The 15450-nt window shown below is 33.4% G+C and overlaps 1 protein-coding gene across 1 annotated transcript; it reads right to left on the minus strand.

The window, feature by feature from the left end:
- Positions 1–1331: 1331 nt before the first annotated feature.
- LOC109817292 (fructose-1,6-bisphosphatase, cytosolic) lies at positions 1332–7283 on the minus strand. Its single transcript, XM_020382510.3, has 12 exons — positions 6904–7283; positions 6774–6821; positions 6332–6406; positions 5606–5667; positions 5321–5387; positions 4832–4945; positions 4475–4561; positions 3366–3436; positions 3210–3275; positions 2342–2428; positions 2142–2217; positions 1332–1594 (listed from the first exon to the last, which is right to left on the minus strand). The coding sequence occupies exons 1-12, from the start codon at positions 7060–7062 to the stop codon at positions 1481–1483; spliced, it is 1026 nt and encodes a 341-aa protein (XP_020238099.1). The 5' UTR covers positions 7063–7283; the 3' UTR covers positions 1332–1480.
- Between the last annotated feature and the right edge of the window lie 8167 nt (positions 7284–15450).

The raw sequence follows: 15450 nt of genomic DNA on the forward strand, positions 1-15450 counted from the left end.
TACTTCAATGGGGGACTTCCGTCCAAATTTCACAAACGACGTTAAAGGTCCATGAGAATCACGCCCGTAATTCCAAATCATAATCATTATTGACCATGATTCCAAATCACAATCATAATTCTCACGCCTGGTGTTAAATCTTGGTGGGAGAGAGCTTTCTTCATTATTGTTCTTTCTAGAAGGCCAATTTGCTCACCATTTAGACACATAAACCTTATCCTTTTCTTCGATCATCTTCGATCACCACCGACGTCGAAAATCGCTGCACATTCACCTCCACCTTGTCATACACCGCTCCCTCCGCCTAATTATCATTGCTCTTCATCAACCACAACACCTTCATGGTGAAACTGCCCCCGCCATGCCGTCTTTCCTCACCGCGAAGTCGTTCGCACCCACCAGATCCTCATTCAGCCACACCTTTCTCGCCGTGTCGTCCACCGCGTCCTCGACTACACCACCAAGAGGTATCCCTTGCTCACGTAGGTGATTCCGTTCAGCCCTACAAAACTGTAAGGTGCGTCGCCGTCTGAAGAATTCTTCGTCGCCTTCGTGTACATCAAAGATCATGAAAAGATCGACCTAGATCCGTCGATGGATACCTTCCAAATGAAGTCTCCGTCGGAGTTCGTCACGAAGGCATTTTCGCAGTGGTCCACGACGACATCATTCGCCGCGTTGACATCTTCAGAGGGGAGTGAGGAGAGGAAGAGGCGACGGCGGGAGTCTTTTTTGAATGCCCTAAATTTCACTAAGATCACCAATGAAGATTTTGCTTATGGTAAAGTTTGTTAAGCTTTGATTGGTTCCTAGGCGTGAAAATCACGGTCGTTATTTGGAATCACAGGCGTGATTCTCATGGACCTTTAACACCGTTTGTGAAATTTAGACGGAAGTCCCACATTGAAGTATTTTAAAATAAATTAGGACTAAATTGAAACAAAAAATTAAAATAGGATCAAATTAAATTTTTTAATATTATAAGAGACTAAATTAGGATTTTAGCCAAAAATAAAGTTACCAAGTATTTTGAAATATCTATAATAAATTAACAATAAAGACTATCTTATTATAATTAATACATTTTTTTTTTACTTTTTTATTCTTTAAATGCTATTGTAACTTTTACTCTTCACATTTTCTTTTCAATCTTCATTCTTTACCTTCTTCTAACTTTCCATTCGTTATGTTTGAATTGCCGGTTGCCAATTTCTATTCAATCTTTCTCTCTTCCTCTTCTTTCCAACGTTCACTCGTGGAGTTCAACTTTGAAATGCATCTCAAGGGAAAGTAAGTACTTATCCTTCTTCAGTAACATGGCAAAATATTAATTTAATCAAAACCAAAGCAGGCACATTAACAACTTTTATTAACATGTACATGACCAGATAGCAGGTTTTCTCATAAGCCCCTGCCGGTAACAAATTGAATAACAAGTGCTTGCAAGTAGCAAAAGATACAAGAAGGAAGCTTTCAAGGTTCATTTTTCTGTACCCTCAGCAGCATAAAGAGCTTTGATTTCCTCAACATCATCATAGCTACCAAGGACTATGGGAGATCGCTCGTGCAACTTCGTTGGAACTAAATCAAGTGCCTGATGACATACAACATGTATCAATTCATTGCCAAATGATGCTTTCGAAACTATATCAGCCATATTTCCTTTTGCAAGAGAGCATGTTGGGGGTAATTCCAATATCAAAGTGATAAAAGAAAATCAATAATTGGCAAATTAAAATGAATTTAATTAAAATGGCACTTAGATAAAGGTTTTTTACACTTTAACCCACCAATTATAAATTGTAATTTCTAATCTATAATCTATAAGAATTAATAAAGAGTATACAATGTTTTAGTATCGACAATTTTTTAAACTCTTTTACCTCTAAACTAATACACATATCTGATTACTATTATAAAATTACCTTCTTATTTCATCATCTATTTCTTATTATTATTTTTTCTTAAAATACTAGCGAGGGATGAAATGCCTCATTTTCCTCTAGTGTATGATAAAATTATAGAATATAATTTTTTCAATAATTACTTTAAAAATCATATCTAACTTCTTGCTGACAATTGGTTGATAAAGTAAAAATCTTAGTGACCGTGAATGAAAATAAAACTTGATGTAAATTTACCCGTTCTTTGCCTGTGAAAGACTGTCCTCCTGCCTGCTCCATCAAGAATGACATTGGGAAGACTTCGTACAGGACACTACAAAAAACAGTTAAATTAAGCCAACAATTTCTGACAAAAAAACGTTTAATCAAACTTGGATGTGTTACTCAAAGCCAAAAGAAAAATAAATTAATAAATGCAGAGGTTGAACATGACATACCGAAGTTTTCCATTTGGATTTTTTTTATCAGCAGGGTACAAAAAGATGCCTCCATAAAGCAATGTTCGATGAATATCAGCTACCATGCTGTTAATATATAGAAATGTCATAAATTGAAAGACAAAAGAGAGTTGAAACTTAGAAAGTTCAGTTAAGCTCATTAAAATAGCCATTAACAAATTCTGATAGTTGTTTACTTACAAATAAATGAGACATTGAGAAATATGTAGTTCTAACCATAAATAACTATTTATCTATCATATTCTTCAGAACACCAGAATTATCATTTTTTTAACAAACGAACTGAATTATCAATTTAACAATTGCACCTAAGGATTATATCACGTCTTTTTATCTTCTATTTTATCAACTATCCTTTATGTATGCTCCGGTAAATTTCAAGTTTCAACTGACCCTAAAGTTCACTTTTCAGAGTAAATTGATATGTAATTCAGACTCAAGAAGCTGCAAAGATGTTCCACCAGAAAATGAAAACTCAACTGCTAGAAAATTGATGATTTTGGCAAAACTAGGACTTTATGGCAACGAGTGTTAATAAAAAAAAAACCGTTAATAGTTAAAAACTCAACTCTACACGTCTAGACCAAGTTGATAATATACATGCTTCATTTTAGAGCTAACTAGTTAAGCATTACCAAGGAGAGTCTTCAGCTGACTTTTTATTTATTTATTTTTAAATGCAACTCTTGGCACCTGTTTTTCATTGATACATAATCTCTTATGGTCTGGCTACTAATTCAAATCCCTATTTGCATTAATTGTTATAAAATGAAAAGTTAAAAATAGAAGTTTCAGGGTGGCAAATGAACAAATTAGACTGCTTCTAGGGTTGAGAATAAAATGATACCTTCCGATATATCTTAGAGACTTTGGCGATGAACCATCTTCTGGAAACTTGCATTTTTGAACGTAACTGAACAGAAGTGAAAAAGAAATTACAAGGTTGTCAAAATTTACACTTTAATGCTTGAAAACATTATAACATTACTGAATTCAAACATACGCTGCAGTAGGACCGTCCCAGTTTTTGGCATTTCCTTCATTCACTGAATAAATCTTGCCTTTCTTTGGGATCTGCAAAGAGAACCACACATCAAATGATTAAACATATGACACAAGTAACCTACAGATGGCGTGGATATATGTGTGTTTATATTCCCTCAGTCCTATATTGGCTGCAATTTTACTATTTGAAAAATATTCTAAAATAACTAATATTTTCACTTTTCAATGTAATATCAATTACCTTTTTTCTAATTTATCCTTTCATAAATTATTCAACTATCATAATTAAAAATAATGCATCTATATTTTTTTGGTAAAGATAGAAAATATGACTATTTTAGTAAAATTATATCAAAAAGAGATATTGTTATTCTTAAAATCTTAAACTAGAATCATTGTGGGACTAAGGGAATATTCTAAACAATTAATACACTTTCTCTGCCTTAAAATTAGGTGAATATCAATACAGAGAATAGAGCTCCGGTACTCAACAAATATATGATGGTATGTTGATAAAAAAATTCAAGGATAGCTAATTATTTGGCCATAGTTACTTGCGATTCATGTTTACACAACCAAACTTCATTCAAACAATGTTTCTTCTGAACCTTCAACTTATAAATTATAACCATCTTATCCTAAACAAGATCATGTAATCATGGATGCTGCCCTCTACATAGATATTTTAGAAGGAGAACAGATAATGTCAATCATCTTTTGTTTTTTCAGCTTTTTATCATTGCAGATATTACTGAGTAGAAAATAAATAAATCATGTCAGATATTATTGAAGGAGAACAGATCATGTCGACTAACTCTTTTATTGAGCTGTCATCTTAACAAGGATTAAAATAAGTTGAGCAAGTTTGTGTGGCATGTAAAGCCTCAGCCTATTTTTTTTTATTTTTTTTTATTGCTAAGTCTTTAACCCAAGATCCTTTCCGTAGGCATATCTCAAAGCCAAGAAAAGCCACTTGCATCAGATTCAGTTAGAAAAAAATACAAAATCAAGCAGGTGCTGACTTTCATAAGAGCTGAGCAGCCATGCAAGCATTTCCAGAGAGAAGGATAATCTATAATAGTGACCCATAAGTGAGCAGAGTAATACCTTGATGTCAGGGTGAGTTAGGATGAACTCACCAAGAGATGGGTCAAGGGTGAAACCATTAACACCAGCTCCAGTGCTTAACACAAGCTGCAAAACCATTAGATTTCAAATTGTAATTTAGTAATTAAACATTGCAAGTTTAGAATGAAGGCAAAGGAAAGCCTCAGTCATCAGATATACCAAAAATGAAATAGTTTTCTCAGCCAAAAAGAGTGAAAACAAAAATTCATGCCAATATACAAAATTTTTGTAGAAAAGATGAATAAAGTATTCAACAGAAAATGAAGAAAAAGCAGAAAACAGGTGCACCGAACATATCTAAAATTTAAGCAATAAAAAATGATGAGTTTATTATACCGTGCAAGAGCTTCCATACATACAATAGCCAGCAGCCACCATGTTCTTCCCAGGAAGCAGGACATCTTCTATGCTTGGTTCATGGACATCTTTCAACGCATAAATCCCAAAAATCTACAACATACTCAATTGGCACACACACGGAACATCCAGTTAGTCTGGATTATTAATCCTTCTATACGTAACTCACGCAGCAGAGAATTTCCATGGAAAGCATATTATTTTATTATTATTATTATTATTATTGATATTGTAGTTGTGGTGGTGGTGGAGGACAATACTTCTATGTAGTTCCTAAGATGATTTTGGTATTGATTTTTAATGGGAATATGTAAAATAAAAATTTGCATTAAGCAAATATATCACTGAATTGAAACTAATTTTAAGCAGAGAATAACACTAACACCAAAAACAAAAACATTTATGAAATTGCATCTAAACTTTGCTCTAAAAATAATAATTGCAAGCAAGATGTAAGAGGGATCGTACTGTGCCAATGGAAACCCCACAATCAATGTTAGAGGAACCATCCAAGGGGTCAAAAACAACACAGTACCTGCCCAGTAATTAAAACACAAAGAAACCACACAAAATAATCAGAATCAACAAATCAGAGCAAACACATTTCCTATGAGATTTTAAATTGCATACACTATCACATGTTGCAACCACGTGATTGTAAATTGCCTAACATGTGAGAGTTGCAACTTTAATTTAAAACCTGGTACACAGAATATTAATTAACAGTACTAGGCAACAAAGAGAATGAACAACTTTCCACGCAACGAAGGCTCCACTATTGTCGCTTCTTCATCTTCTTCAGAAACCAAGACGCACTGTTCAAAGATAACACCATCAGTTCCAAAATAAATAATAAACAGTTAAATAAATAAAAAATCACATCACCCTTTACAAGTTTTTCCATAAACACTTCGAAGAAAAGAAATTGGTAAAATAAAGCTTCTCCTAAGAGTTAACATTAATTTATGTATAAATTAAAATCAGTTTTTTTTAGAAGCTAAAATCATTTTTTTTCCTAAAAATACTTAAGAGTAAAATTGCACTGACATTTGCTAAGATTTTGTGAAACATTAAATTCGTTGTCTTTTTCTATTTCTAAACAAACGCTCTCCTCAACATTAAATTGACTCTCTTAGATTATTTGAAAAACATTACAATAAATCCCCTATAAGAGGTCATTGAATACGATATCGCAAAACATCATAGTGTCACTCAAAAACTTACCATCTCACGCATTAACTAATTTTAACTCAAAAAAATGTTACTTTTCTCTTATAAGGAATAATCGTAAACATTAACAAAAATATGGGGTTCGCGCAATTTCACAAAATCAGTGTCACTCAAAAGTCTATTTTATCGAACGTGTTAGCAAATTTTAACTTAAATAACAATTTTTTTTTTTCATTTTTCTTCCTTGTTTTCTTATAATTCTATAAGTATTTATGAAAAATTTTATCCAATCAAATCTTGTTCACTTACAGTTCGGCCACTGCTTTTGAGAGCCTTCATGAAAACCTCATTGGAAAGAACATCCAGCTTCTTCTGCTCTTCACCCTTCATTCCAAACAAACAGAACTCAATATAAACAAACAAATAAATAAAAATCACACATACCTAATTAAATGAGTCTGAATATCTCGACAAATAAGTCATTAGCTTTCAACCATGGAATATCCTATGCCAACAATGATCGATCTAATTGATAAGGAACATACTCATATATATTTCAAAAGAAAGTGAGTTTGATTCTCGCTATCGATGTGAGAAAGTCATAGAACTTTGAGGTCAGTCATGTCCTTGATGAGTCACGAGAATCAATTCACCTAAACTTTTCTCTACCAAAAGAAACTATAGAATAAGAATAACCTATGCAACAAAGCACACACATATTTATTATATTATCTACGAAAGAAGCGCTTGCCTGAACGTTGGTCTCTCCAGCGAGTCCAATAAGCTTGGCAAGCCCAGCCTGCAAAACCGTTACACTATTTCGTGACGTTGATTCGGCGGTAACGGTAACATTCGTGGTCGAGAGAGGGGGGAAAAGGCACCTTGTTAACGGAAGAACAAACGAACTTGCAACCGAAGACAATGTGATTGAGCAAGATGGTGAAATCGCCGCGCGATTCAGGGTGCTTGGATTGCTCGTTCAGCACGAACCGCGTGATGGTCATCAAGTCCGTGCGATGTGCGTCCGCATGATGGTCCATTTCTTCCGATTGCTATCCCAAGGGAACAACCATGCACAGTGTGTGATTAATTAATAATTGATGATGAGAATAAAAATTTGGTTCACTAGGTTGTTGAGTTCGAGGTTTGGGTGGAGAAAGAGATGGGACGCTTGCAGTTGTGACACGTGGCAAGAGTAGAGTGAGAGATCTTTTCCGTGACTGTTGCGCCGGATAATGATTTCCTGCTTCTCTGCTTTCACGCTACTGTGTGTTATGGGTTCGAGATTCCTTGGATAATCGTGTGACGAATAATTAAAAACAGGTTTAATACTTTACTATGTCGATAAAATATTTAGGAATTTTTAATTTGGTTTTTAAACTTAAAAAGTTTATTATAACTAAGTCTGGTTAAAATTTATTGAAAAATATAAATTTTGGTGGTCTCATGTCCTATTTAATAACTTTTATTTTTGATTTTATAATTTTTTAATAAATTTTAATCAATGAGAATTAGTGTGTTATAGAAAGTGTTGCTAGTCTTCTTCTAATAAAAATAGACAAAGAGCGTGTTTGGAAAATTGTTCTTTCAACGAAAACGTAAAAACACACTTTCTGATGTACCAAAATATAAAGCAAGAATTTGAATCTTTTACGTTGAACGACCATTTGTAACTTTTTAACACTAAAACAAACACACTGAAAATCTTTTACAAAAATGAACATCCAATATTTTGGTAAAACCAATAGCCAATGTGTACTATAAAGCTTTGCACCAAATCGCTTTATACTCTAATACATAAAGTTTGTAGTGGTTAGAATACAAGAACGGGGTTGAAAATTTTCCTTATAAAAATTATTTCTTTTTGAATCTATTACGTAGAAGACAAGTTTTCTGAGTGTTGGTACTGAGTTTGTTTTTTTTGAAAACAGTTTCTAAGTTTACTTTTTTATGTTTCAGATTATGCAGTATTATAACAACGAATACAATATGTTAAATAAGCAAGTAAAGAGATAAGCAAAAAAAAAAAAAAATGGAACATGATTTATATTGGTTCACCACAATTAGGATATATTTAGTCTCTACACAACCTTGTGGGGATTTTCTACTAAAAACACAACCAACGACTGTTCAAACTTAGTCACTTGCTAATACAAACAACAACTAGATAACCATCTGTTATTAGTGTTAGAAAAGAATGACTCAATCCAAGAGGAGGAATGAATTGGATTCTATGACACTTTAAAAAATTATCAGAGTTTTAGGATCTTTATTTCAATTCAAACTTTTCTAATTATGAATTTTCAAAGAAGTTTCTTAAAGACTTGTTAATGAAGAATGAATCCTATATGCTTTCTTGATTAATCGTTAATGAGATTCAAAGTTACGTACAATCAATATGCAATACTTTGATTCAGTTCAGATCAATATTGCTCATGCAAACATGTTAATCAAGAATGATCTCTTTTACATACAACCAAGATATTACACAAAGTAAAAGATAAGGGTAAGAGAAGATTGCACAAGTCTTTTATCCTGGTTCAGTCACTCCACATGTGACCTACATCTAGTCCTCAATCATAACCTGATCAAGAATTGTTCCACTATCTTAATGAAGAATTTTTACAAGCATACTACACATGCATATACTCCTACATTCAAGATAACTACTTTCTTGACTCCAAGAAAGCACCCCTTGTAGAAACTCACTACAAGAATTCCTTACCACTTGAGAAACCTACTCAAGATTTTACAAATATTCACAAAGAATTAAGGAACGATTTCACCTGGAATTCAGAAGCAAATCTTAATTTGTCTCTTTTTCAAGAACGTGATGATGATGATGATGATCTTTTCTCAAAGCATTTCAAAAACGTTTTTCTTCTTGGTTTCATAAAGAAAACTCTCCAAGAATGTCACAAAGACTTCACAAACACGTTTTTCCATTTTTGATTCTCAATTCTATCTTGTTCTGAAGTTTCAAAATGTTCAAACTATTTATAATTTTTTCAGAACCAGATAATCGATTATTTTAAAGAATAATCGATTATTTTGTTCTTCATGATTTCTGGAAATCAACTAAGAACAATTTAATCGATTATTTTGCAGGATAATCGATTATTCCAGAAAGTGATTTCTGGGATAATTGATTATTTCACAAATAATCAATTATTGCAGCAAGGTATTCTTTTTAACTGTTGCTGGAATAATCGATTATATTTAATGATAATCGATTATTTTGAGTTAGTTTTCAAAACTCTATTTTAAGTCTCAAAATAACTTTTTAAACTTTTAAACTCATCATCATACACACTCCTAATCATATTAGACAAAGATTAGCTCATGCACAAAGCATACACACACAAAAAATAAGCTCAACAAAATAATTTATAAGCTACTCCTATTACATAACATTTTTCTTTGACTTTGTTTTTGACTTCTAAGTTGTTGATGTCCTTGGTCAGCTTTGTTCCACATTTGTTATCATCAGAACCTTTCATCTCCAGAGGTAAGTTGATTCACCACCATGAATCTCAACAATCTCCCCCTTTTTGATGATGACAAACCAAGCTAAGCTAAGCCATTTTGTCCATTTTGTTTTGCCTTATAACACAACACTTCAAAACCTGCAAAACAAACTCACAAAACCTTTCTCCCCCTTTGGACATCATCAAAAACAAACCAATATTTGTATGTCCAGAATACACAAGTATAAGCTTCATGCATACTCCTTAGTTACTCAGAACAATACCACAAAACTGATTTACCATAACAGAGGTATTGGTCAGCCAAAAAAAAAAACTTTGTGAACTTGAATCATACTATCCAAGCCATAAGCATCAAATCAGCAACAAAAATATTAATTGGTCAGCCAAAATCATAAGATACAATTCATTATCACAATTTAGAGTCCAAAATCATTATCAAATATGCCAACCAAATATCAAAGAACCACATATCAATGTTTAAAACAGAACATCACACCACCAATCAACCAAACCAGAATTTATCAAACCATTCAAACACAATATATCAGCAATTAAACTTTAAATTCCAACAGAAACCAAATTGTTCAACAGATTAAAGTAATAAAATTGTTTAGAAATTAAAGCGATTACAACCCAATCGAAATTGAAATTTAAAAACTAGAAATTAAACTTCCTAATTTAAAAAGAAAATTGAACACTAAATCACTCCGAGTCTTCAGGCATCCTAAGCTGAGCCTTAATTCGGCCTATCTCATAATCAAGGTTATCAAACCGATCAAGAATACCCGAATAGATTGACTTGTTAATCATTATCTGCTCGAATGGATAGAATGGTTTAGGCTCTGCCTCTTGCTCTCTGTTAGGTTCAGCTTCGACTTGTGGTGGTTGGTCTTCATCATGAGATGGAATGCCATCCTCATCAGTTTCCGGTTCAGGGGTTGGAGGGACATCTTCTTTGAATACCCATTTATCTTCCTGCTTCAGCATCCCCATGTGATGCAAGGAAGATTTCTCAATCTTGTTAGAAGCATGGAGAATAATCTTCTTCTCCCTTGTCAAATCAACCCCTGCTTTTTCAAAAATTCTAGACAGTAATAAGGCATAAGGAATTGGACCATCCTCTTTCCTTCTAGCCTTCAACATACAGTCATTCACCACCGACACCTAATCAATCTTAATTTTCTTTTTGATAACATGCATCAGCAAAATGTCATCCCTTGACATTTGAGCATGGTTGTACAAACGCGGTTTAATACTCCTGGGTTTTCTCATCCGCAAACCTTTGGTGAGTTGCTCTGAGGGTAGAGGATGCTTGCTCCCCCTCACTTCTAGCTTCTTTGGTCTTTTGGAGGAAGAAGCCATGGTTGGGTTTTGGTAGAGGTGAAGAAAATGAGAAAGATGAAGAGGTTAGGGTTTGAGAGTTGAGAGAATGTGAGTATATGAAAACATAAGAGGATTTGGAGGTTCTTAAAGCCTTAGCACGTTTCTGAGTGGGGAGAGGTTACTCAACTGATGAATAATGGGAAGTTAAGGGTTTGGCGCAAATAAAACCGTTCAAAATGCTTCTGAAAAACCAAAATTCACGCAAATAATCGATTATCCATACAAATAATCGATTATTTGTATCAATAAAAACCTTTAAAAACCCTTTCTACACTAAATAATCGATTATTTTTGGAATAATCGATTATTCCAAAGGGTTGTTTTTCTCAACTTTGCCCAGATAATCGATTATTTCCAAGATAATCGATTATGCTTCCCAGATAATCAATTATTGCCCCAAATAATCGATTATTATAGAGGCTCTTGGAATTTTTCATCTCCTAGATAATCGATTATTACCCAAATAATCGATTATTCTTTTGGGCTCACTTGAAATAATCGATTAAATTTTAAAATAATTGATTATTCCAGAGAAGTTTTGCTTCTCTTAAAACTAGATTCTCAAACCATTCCAAATCTAATTCAACTCTTAAATACACTTTTTTATGTTTTTACATCAATGTTTCACACAGTTATTAACCAATCAATCACACAATCAATCTCAAATCACAGTCAATTCAAACAAGATTCATTGATTATTCCTAGTTCAATTCTTAATTGATTAAATCTTTCTCTTGGTAGAGGTTTTGTAAATAAGTCAGCTAATTGCTTACTAGTTTCAACAAACTCTACAACACAATCATTTCTTTGAACATGATCTCTCAAAAAGTGGTGTCTTATCTCTATGTGTTTTGTTCTAGAGTGCAAAATTGGATTTTTGGTCAAATTTATTGCACTTGTATTGTCACATCTCAGAGGTATTTTATTCAACTCAATTCCATAGTCTCTTAGTTGTTGTTTCATCCAATGAATTTAAGCACAACAACTCCCAGCAGCTATATATTTAGCCTCAGCTGTACTTAAAGCAACACAAGCTTGCTTTTTGCTATGCCATGAGACAAGTGCACTACCTAGTAGGTGACAAGTACCACTTGTGCTTTTTCTATCAAGTCTACACCCAACATAGTCTGAATCTGAGTAGCCTATCAGACTTAGTGAGACTCCTTTTAGATACCACAAACCTACATTAGTTGTACCTTTCAGATATTTAAGAATTCTCTTTACACATTTCATGTGAGATTCTTTTGGATTTGCCTGAAATCTTGCACACAAGCACACAACAAACATTATATCAGGCTTACTAGCTGTCAAATATAAAAGTGATCCAATGATACCTCTATACTTTGAGTTATCAACAGTTATGCCTTTCTCATCCAAGTTAAGATTGCATGTGTTTGATATTGGTGTTGCAGCCTCCTTACACCCTTCCATACCAAACTTTTTCAATATTTCATTGCAATACTTGCTTTGACTTATGAAGATTCCATTACTCATTTGTTTGATTTGCAACCCCAAGAAAAATGTAAGCTCCCCCATCATTGACATTTCAAATTCTCCTTGCATGGTCTTAACAAATTCTTTGCATAGAGAGACATTAGTAGATCCAAATACAATATCATCCACATAGATTTAAACATACATTGTATCATTTTTAAATTTCTTCACAAACAATGTATTATCTACTTTCCCTCTTATATAGTCATTCTCAATCAAAAATTTGCTCAACCTGTCATACCATGATCTTGGAGCTTGCTTCAAGCCATAGAGTTCCTTTTTAAGTTTGTAGACATGATTAGGATTCTTAAAATCAACAAAACCTGGTGGTTGCTCCACATACACTTCTTCTTGTATCAACCCATTGTGAAATGCACTTTTCACATGTATTTGATAAAGCTTGAAATTCATTATAGAATAATAAGCAAGAAGTAATCTAATGGCTTCTATCCTTGCTACAGGGGCAAAAGTCTCATCATAATCAATTCCCTCTTCTTGATTATACCCCTTAGCCACTAGTCTTGCCTTATTTCTTATAATTAATAATTCCTGATTCATCAAGCTTATTTCTAAAAACTCACTTGGTTCCTATAATTGGATAATTAGTTGGTAATGGCACTAAATCCCATACTTCATTTCTTTCAAACTGATTTAGTTCCTCTTGCATGGCCATTAACCAATGTTCATCTTTTAGTGCTTCATCTATACTTTTAGGTTCAACTTGTGACACAAAAGCCATAGTATTGCAAATATTCTTAATGGCACTTCTAGTTGACACTCCCTTACCAATATTTCCAAATATATTATCCATTGATAAGTCCCTAGAAGTTTTCCATTCCTTAGGCAATTGTTCACATGTATCCTTAGTGTTTTAATTTGGTTCACTCTCTTTAGGCTTTTCATTAGGTTCACTCTCCAATAGAGGTTGATCAAGAAAATCAGTCAAGTCTTCTATTTCAGTTTGCTTTGTCTCTTGTTTGTTAGTCTCATCAAACACAACATGAATTGATTCTTCAACAACTAGAGTTCTTTTGTTATAGATTCTACAGGCTTTGCTATTTGTAGAATAACCTAAAAAGAATGCCTCATCAGCCTTTGCATCAGATTTTCCAAGTTGCTCTTTCCCATTGTTCAGCACAAAACACTTACACCAAAACACTCTAAAGTATGAAATGTTAGGCTTCCTTCCATTGTAAATTTCATAGGGTGTTTTCTTTAGTATGGGCTAGATCAGAACTTTGTTTAACACATGACAAGCTGTGTTAATAGCATCAGCCCAAAAATATTTTGGCAATTTTGTCTCATTCAACATAGTCCTAGCTAGTTCCTCAAGAGACCTATTTTTCCTCTCAACAACCCCATTTTGTTAAGGTGTCCTAGGTGCTAAAAAAATTATGGTTTATACCATGCTCCTCACAGAATTTTTGGAACAAAAAGTTTTGGAATTCACCTCCATGGTCACTTCTTATAGAGGTAATGTTTGAATTCTTTTCATTTTGAACAAGCTTGGCAAATTTTCTAAAGGCATTAAAAGCATCATTTTTATTTGCAAGAAACATAACCCATGTGAATCTTGAGTAGTCATCTACAATAACTAACCCATAGTAGTTCCCACCTAGAATCATGGTTCTTGAAGGACCATACAAATTCATGTGAATTAATTGTAAAGGTCTAGTAGTGGAAATCTAATTTTTGCTTTTAAAGCTAGCCTTCACTTGCTTGCCCTTTTGACAAGCATCACATAGTTTGTCCTTGCTAAACTTGAGTTTAGGTAATCTTATTACTAATTCCTTTCTACTTAGTTTATTTAAGTGATCTAAGTGAATATGTGCAGCTCTCCTATGCCACAGCCAAATATTTTCTTCTTTGGTTATTAAGCACTTAGTATTAGAAATTGCTATTGAGTGTTCTAAGTCAAGCATGTATATGTTTTCAATTCTTTTTCCAATGAATTTGATTTCTTTTGTCTTTTTTATCACATATCAAGCAACAAGTGTTATCAAATTCAATTTTAAATCCTTTATCACTAAGTTGACTTATACTCAACAAATTATGTTTCAACCCTTCAACAAGCAATACATTTTCAATCAATGTGAGGAGGAGTTACCAATGTTACCATGACCAAGAATTCTCCCTTTGTTGTTGTCACCATAAGTAACATACCCTTCATTTTTCAATTTTAGACTTGAGAATTTTGAAGGATCTCCAGTCATATGCCTTGAGCAGCCACTATCAAGATACCATAGTAAGCGCTTGGCCCTCAAGCAGTCCTACAACAAAGATCAGAAAAATGATTTAGGTACCCATGTGAAGGGTCCTTTATGGTTAGTTCTCAACCTTTGGCTCTTTTTAATCCAAACCATTTCTCCATTTGGAACTCCATATTTCCTAGAGTAACAATTCCTTATTGTGTGACCTTTCTTACAACAATAATAGCAAGTTTTTTGTCTAGTGAAATTGCTTTTAAATTTTCTGAAATCTTGGTTTTTCTTAAAAACTGCTTTCTTTGATTTTAATGGCATGCTCATGCTTTGATTAAAACCAAGTCCACTCCTATCAAAAGTATTTCTTTGTTTTCCCAAAAGAATATTCAAATTTCCATTTCCATTTGTGAACTTTGCAAGAGTGATTTTTAAATCAGCATTTTCTTTTTCAAAAGTCTTGCAATTTTCACAAACACCTTTTGAGGAAGAGGAGGTTTCACAATGAGCTTCACTAAAGTTAAAAATAGTTTAAAGATTTTCATGCTCATTTTTCAAATCCTCAAGCTCTTATTCAGCTTTAATTAAAGCATTTTCATACCATGATAGCTTGTTTTTGAGCTTTGAATTTAAGGCATCTAATTTTACAGCCTCTTTGTGAATTTGAATGAAAGCTTCTTGGAGTTGATCATAGTCCGGATTAGATTCAAGGTCAGAATCACTTACTATTGTGTCTTGGTCAGCTCCAGCCATCAAACACAAATTGTTCTATTCAAATTCAGATTCATCGCTTGTTGTGCTTGAGTCATTGTCTTCCCAAGCAATGTAGGCTCTCTTCCCTTTGCCATTTTTCTTCATTTTC

Source organism: Cajanus cajan, chromosome 1 (genome assembly GCF_000230855.2).
Source record: "Cajanus cajan strain Asha chromosome 1, NIPB_CcT2T_4, whole genome shotgun sequence".
Classification (NCBI taxonomy): Eukaryota; Viridiplantae; Streptophyta; class Magnoliopsida; order Fabales; family Fabaceae; genus Cajanus; species Cajanus cajan.